This window comes from Asterias rubens, chromosome 13 (genome assembly GCF_902459465.1).
Source record: "Asterias rubens chromosome 13, eAstRub1.3, whole genome shotgun sequence".
NCBI classification, from domain to species: domain Eukaryota; kingdom Metazoa; phylum Echinodermata; class Asteroidea; order Forcipulatida; family Asteriidae; genus Asterias; species Asterias rubens.
The window spans coordinates 10,486,114-10,498,080 of NC_047074.1; the positions used below are offsets into that span (position 1 = coordinate 10,486,114).

The 11,967-nt window shown below is 37.3% G+C and overlaps 1 protein-coding gene across 1 annotated transcript; it reads right to left on the minus strand.

Annotated features, from left to right (window-relative positions):
* Positions 1-512: 512 nt before the first annotated feature.
* On the minus strand, positions 513-9,468 carry LOC117298383 (profilin-1-like). Its single transcript, XM_033781626.1, has 3 exons — positions 9,260-9,468; positions 6,938-7,115; positions 513-2,163 (listed from the first exon to the last, which is right to left on the minus strand). Exons 1-3 carry the CDS (start codon positions 9,416-9,418, stop codon positions 2,066-2,068), a joined length of 435 nt encoding a protein of 144 aa, XP_033637517.1. The 5' UTR covers positions 9,419-9,468; the 3' UTR covers positions 513-2,065.
* Between the last annotated feature and the right edge of the window lie 2,499 nt (positions 9,469-11,967).

An 11,967-nucleotide genomic window follows, 5' to 3' on the forward strand; every position in this document is an offset into this window, starting at 1 on the left:
AGTAAAAATGAGGTACATGTAGGACAGTCATGATGGTAATTGTGTATTTTTTACTGCCAACCTTATTGCGGCAAGCTTAATTTTGCTGTGCCCTGCTACTTCTTGTTTTAAAGCGTCTCTATGAAATTGGGCTAAGAAACATAGGAACAAAAAAAGGGAAAAAACCAGTTTCATTTCCCCAAAAAATCTTACAAACTTCTTGCTTTTAGGGATGAAACCTGTCAGCCTGTATTATGAATCTAACACACCCATTGAATGCTTAATACACCCATTGGATGCTTAACACATAGGCAATCAGTCCCAACACTAGGGAAGCGGGAGGCAAGGGTCGTGTGTGAGATTTCAACCCTGACGCTGACCAAATCATTCCACCATCTGGCGCTGGAAAAAAAACCCGCAGAAATGTAAATATTCATTGACTTAATATCCCCCTAAATAAAAGAGGAGAAAAATCCACATGCTTGGCTGTGTGCCAGATATGACAGACTACCTAACATGGACCCTTTCCCCCCCCCCCCCCCCACAGTCCAGACATAATATGCTAAACCTTAAGATGATGTTTAGACACATTTCTTTGTCTGTAGCCTGCGATCTGGGACTATTTTGACACAATGCAATAAAAATGAATTTCAGTAAATTTGTGCTCTTAGCTTCCAATCCCATATACAGTGAATACTTATATGAATATTTTTTGGTTTATAAAATACCGGAAGCACAAAAAAAAAACCATGAAATGCCCTTTTTCTCCATTGAAATATTTCCGTCTGAACTTATAACGTATCATTTCGTCACGGTCAGTGACATAAAATTTAAAACCAGTGTTTGAATACGACATTTAATTGTTGTCGATAAATGAACAAAAGATATTTGCATATATTCACCTTTGCTAAAAGTTTTTTTTAACAAGTCCAAGGAAGCATCTGTTGTGGAAAACTCTTATTTTCTTTAGCAATAAAAAAAATTGTAAAACTATTAACAATCAATCTTGAAATTGACCTTGATTTACTGGCAGCAGCGTGCGAGCCACGTTTTTTTATGACTAACAAATAATGATACAAATTAAACTGTAAAATAATTTTAAAAAACAATAGATTTGCTATAAAATTTCTATGATAATTTTTCAACACTAATGTGTAAACAAAGTAACAACTCAACAAAAAAAGCAATGAAAATTATATCATTATGAACCAATGCATATTTCACTTGCACAATTCCGTCACACCATTTCATTTCAGTTTTTCTTTAAAACATCAGGAAATACACATTGTTTTCCCTGATTCTTGTTTCAGTCACATCACTTTTCAAATGAATACAGTCTCGATAATGAATTTTTATTGACAAAAAAAAATTCAGTTGATACTTCTGTGAAATTATTTGTAAAATATTTCCTTGGCAATGTCTATGAGCTACATTTGCATATCGGCAAGAATTTGTATATAAATGTAATCACAACGAAGACAATTTTTTTTTTAAATCTGTCAAATTAGCGGCAATATCTGGCAATATGTTTTATTTCAGTAAAACAAAAATCACTTTAATAAAAAAACATGTGTCAGCTGTAAATTTCTGTTTTTGTTGAGTTGTTTTAAAAGACGATATGGCTGTTATGAGATACACTGCATGGGTGTCTGACAGGAGTCAAACAATTCACAAACAGCAGTACAACACGCTGCTCTGCACAGTTGCATTGACTTTATGAACAAACTATTTGAAGTTAGGCCAAGAGTTGTTATACAAACCATGAAGTTTGTACCAATACATAAAAAATGGCAGAGACCGTGTTTACATGCTCAAATCTGTGTTTATATGCTCAAATCTTAAAAACTTTCAACATTCTACACAGTCCAAAATCCAAATAGAGAAAAAAAAACCAATCATTTACTACACTGGAGTCTTCCAACTGATGTTTGAATGTATTTCATTCACGAGAAATAATTTGTACACGGTCCAAATTTGATGTGAAGCCACTTTACTGATGCCAGATTGAATAAATCGAGGATGAATAAAAATGTGAGATTATAAAGGGGTAGGAATGGTTTCCTATGTTCATGATCTAATCTTACAGTTACATGCCAGTAGATGAGAGGTAATCTCCTAGCTTGATGGTGGCACTGTTTAGATCTCCGGCTTGGGCAGCTTCACCGGCAATGACGACCAGAAGAGCTGAATAGGAGACAGCAAAGGAGAAAAGACAACACTATTTAAAGGCACTAGACACTATTGGTAAACACTCAAAATAATTGTTAGAATAAAAATTCACTAGGTAACAAGCAATGGAGAGTACAAAATATTGTGAGAAACGGCTACCTCTGAAGTAACGTAGTTTTCGAGAAAGAAGAAATTTCCACGAATTTGATTTTGAGACCACAGAATTAGATTTTGAGGTCTCGACATCAAGCATCAAAGCACACAACTTTGTGTGACAAGGGTGTTTTTCTTCCATTATTATCTCACAACTTCAACAACCAATTGAGTTCAAATTTTCACAGGTTTGTTATTTTGTGCATATGTTGAGATACACCAAGTGAGAAGACCGGTCTTTGACAATAACCAAAGGTGTCCACTGTCTTGAATTCAGTGACCAAAACAGTATTGTAGCTTCATTAGACAAATTTTAGTGTGGGCTCTAAATCCAATAAGACCACGAAGGGCGAACAGTTCATCAACATTATTCATGTTTACATGTAGATATGGGGGCCATCACTACTAAAGTGAAATCTGGGGAAAATCTGTGCTGGGCAGCACAGTGTATTTTTGCTAGACAAATTTTTTCGTTCTGGGCAATACTGAACCAAATCGTGCCATTTGAGCAATTTGAGGGTTGCAAGTTAATTGGAACGCTACCTGACCTGGGGGCGGATTTCACAAAGAGATAAGATTCGTCTTTAAGACGAGTTGTCAGTATTGCCATAGTGATTTGTATTTTGGGATCACACTTTGCTCGGCAATTAAGATTGATTCAGAGTTAAGAACGATCTCAGCTCTTTGTGAATTTGAGCCCCAAGCTAATTTTATAAAGAGCTAAGATTGATCTTTAAAAAAAAAAGGGCTAAAAAAAAAGATTATCAATTCATTGACCAAAATGGAAGAAGTTTTTTCTTGACAATTATTGTGGGTTGTACCTGTACGTGAATTGACAGCCTGCCTGACCAGGGGCTGATTTCACAAAAAACCTAAGATTAATCTAAAACTGTAAATCATTCTTAAAACTGCTACAAAAAGTGTGATGTCACGATACAAATACCCATGGTGTTGTTGACAACTCATCTGAAGATGACACACGCTTACACTTGTACTGAAAATCTACACAAACATGCACAGCCCTGTATGCTTCATGTTTTGAAAGCGAAAGGGCACAACATTTTCTCCTTGGTAGAGGGCACCCTAAGAAAATTGTAGATTTCTACTGGAGCATTTCAAGGGCACCAAGGCATGGCAATGACCTTTGTGGCCTACGTGAAGTATCAGGCCTGCATGCACTGTGTTTATGTGGTGATACAATATCAAAAAAGCATCCTCCTGCCTGGCTACCAACATATCTTCATGTTATCCAACAGTCATTTACAATACGCTGATCTTTAATGACCTACTTCTTAGTCTACATGAGACTAATTAGTATGTCAGTGGCTTCAACTTTAAGGCTAATGGAGGGGTTGGACTACTACATATGTTGGAATCAGGCCATGAATGTGTGCACATAACAAGAATGTTCTCCACACACGTTTCCATTCACAAACTAAAGGAATGGTGCCATATTACGGTATACACTTTCAGTTACCTTCCTAATATTCTTCTATCTAAATTTATTAAACACTACAGCATGCGTTGTTTTACAGGTGATTTATCTTTGTTTTTGAAAGGAGAAATTCGTACCCATCCCTCAATAAGCCTTTTGGAAGTATGGCGTACATGTACGTGATAGAGTGTAATGTTTGGTTTAGGTGTATACACACAAATTTACCCAAACCATAGTGTTGTAGCATTGTGTCCCCCTCATCTCAAAAAGGCTTACAAAACTTTTAAAAACACACCATACAGCCAACGTTTTTATAGTTTCAAATTGTTTGTCTTTTTGACATTTGATACTTTTTAGACTTTTGAGATGCTGGCGGCAGCAGAAATAACGGTCCTTTTTGCGGTTCTGAGCGTGTGTGCACATGCTCAGTATTGTACGTGTAGGTCTGAGCACGCGCACTACTGGCGAGATCTGTGAAAAGGACCATCAAAAAGTCTCCTATTGTATTGCCTCACTGTATTTTTTGTTTATTGGTTAAATTTTGTTGTCAGGCCTACTTTGTTGCTTTTAAGAGCTATATTTTCTGATTTTTAATGTTTCAGTTGCCAATGGAATACAATAATCTGTATTTTTTTTATTATGGCCATTCATGTAATAAAGAAATCTAATCTAATGTACAATCTAAACATGAAAACTTCAACAAATGATACTTGCATGTCAGTGGTCACATTTTAGTGTTTTGTTAAGGATCCATTTTATGGCAATTCATGAAAGATATTCTTGTTTTATTGTTGCAATCAAAATAAGCAGATAAGTAGGGGGGATTGTTTGTGAGTGTGTGTGTGGAGGAGGAGGGGGAGTAGAGGGGGGTGGTGGTGCTGAGAGTCACTGTGCAAACATTTTGCAGAGAACCCTGCCCAGCCATTATTTTTTTCTTCGTCAAAATTCGTCGTTAGCCCTTAAAGCAATGTTTTTGTCTAATGTGTTTATCACAGAGCTGTTCATTTCAACACAAACACAGTTTAAGCTGTTATCCAATCCAGCGGGGCGTTTGTTTGGGGCTTCAGGCGTTCGGAAACTGCCACACTCCACATTGCCCTTTAGGCTACATTTCTAAACAAGCACGCCGCAGTCTTAATATTTGTACTATGCATATTTTACCCCTGTATGGGGAGTCCGGGATCACTGGTTATTAACCTGGCTATGGACCGAGCCGTCGGTATCGGCTTTCAATTGGGTTAACTTGACATTAATACGCTAAGTGTGTGGCGGCGGGGAACCATTGGTGAGGGTTCAATAAGCATTGATGAAACTGTTTGAGAGAGTGTTTCGAGAGATGGCAATTTGACAAGCGTGCCGGGGTTTCATTCTGTAATTTGCATTTATGTTTGTCTCAAAGGCATCTGCTCCCAAAACAAGAAAATGTTCCAAATCATTTATGAAAATTTTGTTAAGAGCAACTTTTAAAACTAAATGTCTTTGGGGGTGATAAAAGTGATACGTACAGTAAGTACTGTACACGTACTGTAGTACAAGGAGTTAAACACTGTTTTGGTATTAAATTGTCTTCTTGCATAATCTACGCGTTCTTTCGATCCTCAATGTTTCAAGCAGCATGTTTAGAAATTAAATTGAAACTACTTACAAATAAACATGATAATCCTAATTTTTTCTTCTTTTTTATTCGATTTTTCTTTCCAGTAAAAATTCATTAGGAGAAAAAAATAAACAAATAAAATAACTAAATTCACATCAGCTTGCCCCTATTTAAAAAGATAACAAAAAAGATAAAATCACAGTCAGTAGTATCCATTTTCTTTAAAGGCAGTGGACACTATTGGTAATTACTCAAAATAATTATTAGCATAAAACCTTACTTGGTAACGACTAATGGAGAGAGGTTGATAGTTTAAAACATTGTGAGAAATGGCTCCCTCTGAAGTAATGTAGTTTTCCACGAATTTGATTTCGAGACCTTAGATTTAGAATTTGAGGTCTCAAAATCAAGCATATGAAAGCACACAACTTAGTGTGACAGGGGTGTTTTTTCTTTCATTATTATCTCGCAACTTCGATGACCAATTGAGCTCAAATTTCCACAGGTTTGTTATTTTATGCATATGTTGACATACACCAAGTGAGAAGACTGGTCTTTGACCAATAGTTACCCGCGTCTCTAAAGGACATATAATTTAGTGTGTTTCTGTCTCGCCTATCATCGCCCGGCTTAACTTGCTCACTCTCATTGCCAGTGGTCCAATGGTTATTTCAAGCCCAGAATAAGTCCCTGACAATGACTTTGATCAGCAGTTTCATAACGTTTAAATAAATAACTGAATATCAAGTCTTGAAATCCAATTATACACTCAAAATTACCAGGCCCGATACTTTATAGAGGAATTTGCCTACATGCCCTTTGGATTGCCTTGAAAAGTTCCGCAGGAATTTACATTTCTCTCATAGACAACAGAGCTACTGTACAAAGGAAAGGACTGCCTTGCCCTTATCAGGCATGCAACTGCCCGTTGAAAAATTTAAAAAAAGGAAAATTTTCAAAGGCACAAGGCAAGTGCGGAGCGAGGCAGCCGAAACGCCACGGGACATGATACCCACAATGGTACCCTAGAAAATGTTGAGGTTTATTATGCTCCTAGGTGCATTTTTAGCATGTACTAGGCTTATTTTACATGATTGTAGTTGTACACTGTTAATACCAGGCATATATGAGGCAAAAAAAAAATTGAAAAAAAAAAAAAAAAAAAAAAAACGCGGAAGGGTTGCATGCCTGCCTTATACAAAACTGAAGTAGCAGGCCCATTTGGCTTTACATGTACATTACTAAGGGCCAAAGTCATCATTGAGTTGCAAAGCCATTAATTCATTTTGCGATAGGGCACTTTCCTTGGGAAAATCAAATCTTTAAAGTCTAAGGGAAGAGGCACTAAGGCCAAGACCAGTCGAAACGAAGTCTGTGTTACTCGCTGACACTACTATTGACCCCTTACACAATGTGGAACACACCTTCACACAATAAAATGCTACAATTTCAACCATTTTTGAGTCAATTCCTTACAGGGCTTACAAAATGGCAGACAGGAAGGGAAGGGCATGTCATAAAAATGGGTCAATAGAGAATCTTGATAACTCATTTTTATTCAAATGATTTTTTTTCTTGATTAACCCTTCCACTTTTGACCTCACCTGTTTTTGATTTATAAATGCAGAGAGCTCCAACGCCTTTCTTCTTTCCGAATATCGTCGTCTCATCATTCCTCAAGTACATGAATTTCAAAGAGCCTAGTTTGATGCCTGTGCCACCTAGTGGACTGGGATTTTGTGTGTAGGACGATGCGATCGCTGTTATCTCACCAGGTGCAGCCTGTTAACAAATCAAAGTCAAATAAATAAGCTACCAAAGTGCCACTTACAAGTGAAGCAATTACAGCACAAGGAAACTTAAAAGTACATCAAAATCTTAACATGAGTAACCTTGGAATTGCCCGGCCTTATTGTAAATCACAACATATTAAAAAAAAAAAATGAAAGGACTACACGTTCTCACTAGTTTTATCAACAATATTTTCATCTTGCATTCAGTTTTCTGGTTTTCAGTGGGGAAATTAGAAACTCCAAAACATTAATAATTGCCATGTCATAGACTGTGCAAGTATCGCGCGCACCGGAGCGAGAAAACACGACAACTGAAGAACTTTATTTTTTTATGAACAAATCTTTGCTTTAATTTATTCTTAGTGCCGAATCTGAACAACAAAAATACCCTATAGAGCTTGTTTAAATTAGTTTTAGCTTTTTAAACAAATACACAATTATCGGTTAAAGTCTATGTATAGACAAAAGTAAAACTCTGGGACAAGGATGTTTGTTTGATCTTAAATTTTGTGAAACCCCTTTTGTAAATCTACGCCCAAATGTGAAACTACTCAAAGCTGGTTTATACGCGGACGCACGATGGTCGCAAGAGCGTTAGATAAACGCATGACACAGTTTAAAGAGGAAGCCGACGCCTAAACGAACAATGAAAAGGCTTTTCACCCCGCGCGACCAAAACAAGCGTCTGCGTAAGTTTCGTGATCGGAGACGGCCCAAATTCTTAATTTTTACCAAGTAACCTGACCTGAGGTCAAGTTTAAATATCGGTTTTTCTTCGTTATTATGTTGACTTTATTTTTACTTTTATATATGATGTTAATTAGTATTACATTTTAAACAACATATGTCATTTTCATGGTCATAAACTATATTAAACTAAAGTAATGGACGAAACAAAATCTCCCCAACGTAAAACTCCATAAGGTTGGGACCACAATGGTCCTGGAAGTTAAAATCCGCGCGAGACTTGCACAGTCTATTGCCATGCCATGTCATTTGAGTAGGGTGGCCTTAGCTTTCGATCCAAACCAGGCTCTCTTCAGAGGCATACACAAGTACAAACATATCCATTTATAGACAAAAAGAGGGGAAAGGGATTAAGGGAAGGATGCCATGTCATCATACAACAGTAGATATTCCCCGAACCATAATGAATATGACATTATTAGTATTTTAAGACAAAAGGTAACAACAAAATTGTTTTTTTTGCTTAGCGACAGGAATCAACAATTCCTACTCTGCCTAGGACGCTAGTTTATAGGAGTAACAACCAAATTGGGCATCCAGCCATTTTCTGTGACTGACACTGACAGTCAACATAGAAAGACTCATCATATGTAACTGAGCGTTTTCAAGGCTGAAACAAATAAAGAAAATCATAATTTTATGCAAATCATAAATTTCTGCATAAAAAAAATAAACATTATTATTTTCTAGTTAATAGGCCTATATATCATTAAATTTTAAATCAGAAATGGATTGGTAGCTTGATGGTATGGTACTACTAGTTGCGATAACGTCTAATTAATAACGAAACTCTCCTCCCGACGGCGAAGTCGGAAGGAGGGTTATGTTAGCTATCGCAACTAGCTGGAAGAAAATACCAGGCTCTGCTCAGTATCTGCTATAAAGTATGGGATAACTTTCCGTATGGCGCCACCACTTTTCCCCTCATTTTTACAAAAAGGGATATCTCTTTGAGGTAAATTAGATACTATATAGTCTATATTATTTCATATCGAATGAAAAAGTGGTGGCGCCATACGGAAACTTTTCCAAAGTATGGACTAACTAATTTATTTTCTTCAAACTGTAAATTAAAATAAATACAGAGAAAACTTTGCACAGGAAAATCAGTCAACCACTGACTCCGCGACAGCAACACAACACAACCCCACAAGTTCACAAATCGGTAAGCAAAAATTACAACATTTGGGGTTTTCAGTTTTTCTGCAATTGTGCCCTTAATGATTTTAACAAAATATTACTGGACTAGGACAAGGAAGGAATGTAAAACCATAAAACAGAACCCCTTATTTTCTTCTCACCTCTCGCCCCGCAGTCGAAGAGTTTTGGCGGGGAATGGACAAAGTTTCACGAATTTGCTTCAGTGTGGCAATTTATTTCACCTACCTGCAACGACCAAGGTTTGTTCGTCGACATCCACGGATTTCCATCGCTTAATCCAAAAATCCCAACCTTTGAGAGCTGACTTGGTCCCTTCTCCCCACGTTTCTGGATTTCTGCAACATAGTAGCCATCCAGGGAGTCCTTGTACGCATCCCAAGCCATTGTGTTCTGTATTTATTGTTGAAATTTACGGCACAATTTGGTCACTTAAGACAGCCACTCATCAACTGATCGAGCAGTAGCATGCAGCAGACGACCAACTCAAAAATAAAACACAAAATTGTATCACGCGATCGTCGATGATTGATCGACCCGGCCCGGCCACGCGCGCGCGCGCGTGCCGAAATTAGTCTGGAGCAGGCCCCACAATGATATAGGAAGATTGTAATGTAGTCTGGTTTCAGACCTAAAAACGTGATTTAAAGTAAACGCCCACTATTCTAAGGTATCATGTGGGCGGGGCTTGGTCTAATTGGGGGGGGGAGGGGGGGGGGGGGTAGGCGGCGTTGTAAGGGGGGTTGTTAAAACAGTCTTCAAACCTGGCCGGGGGGTGGGGGGGGGGGGGGGGAGAAGCAAGCTAGGTTCCCCGAGGCACTGGATGGGTAGAGCTCGGTTGGATGGAATGGGTAGGTGGTGAGGTGAGTTGGTACTAATATAACTTCATTGGAGGTGAGGGCCCAATTTCAAAAAGCCTGTAAGCCCACAAACTCTTGCTTAACAGAAACTGGTTACCAGCCAAAGTTTCATGAAGTTTACAGTATTGCAACTGGTGCCCCGCTCAATTGTTTGCTTTGAATCAATTTGCCAAGCTGATGGGGCCTAATTGCTCCTAAATTAGTGCTTAACAATTCTGCTTAGCAAAAATGGGCAGGATACCAGTCACAAATTCTACATGTGACATGGTATTTGGAATGTTAACCTTATTCTGGTAAGAAAAATCTGTTGCTTAGCTTATTTTGTGCTTAAGCAGCTCTATGAAATTGAGCCCTTAGGTTGGGGCGGTCTTGTTTTGCAATTTTCACACTATTAATTTTTTTTCACATACTCAAACTGCCACACAACAAGTTTACCATTGATATCTTAAAACTTTATTTAAATTTTACCAAATACATGTACGTATATTAATTAGCTTACAATCAAAACAATATAATTTTTTATTTATTTTATATTTACAACAAGTTTGTGTACCTCAGTTAAAAAGCAACCAATCTTGAACCTGTTACAAAATTAACGCATTATTTAATTAATCCTTTACAAAATATTGTCCTCCTAAAACAAGAGTGCCTCAGACAGAGTACCTCCAAATGATTCTTGACATTGCTGCATTCAGTATTCTTTATTAAAGTAATACACGTTGCCTTGGATCGATCGAGTAGGTCGTTGAAAAGCGTTTGAAACCGTTTGTTATGAAATGCATATGGTTAGAAAGATATTTTAAAAGTAGAATGATCCACACAAGTATCAATCGAAACTGCACGGTTTTCTTTTTACGTCGCGAATTAACACGGTCAGCCATTTTATGGTGTCAAAATTTTGACTCCACAAAATGGCCGATCGTGTTTCTTCGCGCTGTTAAAGGGTAACGGTGCAATTTCGAGGCATGTGTGTGTGGATCGTTATATTCTACTTTTGATCCATCTAACCATTTGCATTTTATAACAAACGGTTTCAAACACTTTTTAATGACCAACTCATCCGATCCAAGGCAATGTGTCCCTTTAATACATAGTTATTAAAAACACCAAAAAGAAATAGAATTAAATCTTGTAAGTAAAACATATTTAGCTGACTGTTTACAACATGATTTTATCAAACAGAATCTTTTATTACTATCCCCAAGTGCTCACAACCAGGGATGCGTTTTTCGGGGTCCTGACAAATAACTGTTTTGGTTGAACTTGTCATTGGTTGATCACTGGCCATTGACTGGTTACAACTGCGTAAAAAAAAACTGCACAATGCCAGTCAATTAACTGGTACTCATGCTCAAATATCTGTATTGGGCACCAGGGCTGAAGTTCATAGAGCTGCTGAAGCAGAAAATATTGCTTTACAATTGTCTGCTAAGCAGAAATGAGCTGGTTACCAGTTACAAATCGTACATGTGACATTGCAGTTTGGCTGGTTAACCTTATTCTGGTAAGCAACATTTTATTGTGCTGAGCTACTTTTTGTGCTTAAGCGGCTCTATGAAATTGGGCTCAAGCAGGCATGATGCTTGGCCCTTTTGAAAAAACTATGAGTGTTCGAGAACAAGGGCTTGCCTGCATGTATATAAATGTATAGTATAGGCTTTATAGACATTTCAGGGTATTTTTACAACAATTTTGCTGATTATTCCTGAGTACCAAAAAGAGAGATAATCAGACTTAAAGGATTTGGGTACCTTTTTAAAATGTCCATAGATTTACAATAAACTTACAGGGTTTGAAGATAATGGTAGTGGAAAGCTTCCCTTCAAATATTACTTACTGAGGTGCTGTAGTTTTTGAGAAATAAGTAAAACAATGTCATGAAAATACGTTTGTAAATGCTTAAAATAATTTTTGCCTCATGAGACGAAAACTATTTTTATGACATTGTTTTACTCATTTCCCAAAAACTACAGCACCTCAGCGGGTAAAATTTTCAGTGAAGCTTTCTACTATCATTATTTTCAAACTGTGTAAGTTAAGTGTAAATCTGTGGACATTGTGTTTTTTTTTGTCGTA

Excerpts from the sequence above, each read along its gene's own strand:
- LOC117298383 (XM_033781626.1), bottom strand. The coding sequence starts at position 9,418 with ATGGCTTGGGATGCGTACAAGGACTCCCTGGATGGCTACTATGTTGCA. Across the intron at positions 7,116-9,259 it reads ACAAACCTTGGTCGTTGCAG|GCTGCACCTGGTGAGATAAC; the intron begins GTAGGTGAAATA and ends ATTTGTTAACAG. Across the intron at positions 2,164-6,937 it reads CATTTATAAATCAAAAACAG|CTCTTCTGGTCGTCATTGCC; the intron begins GTGAGGTCAAAA and ends TCTCCTATTCAG.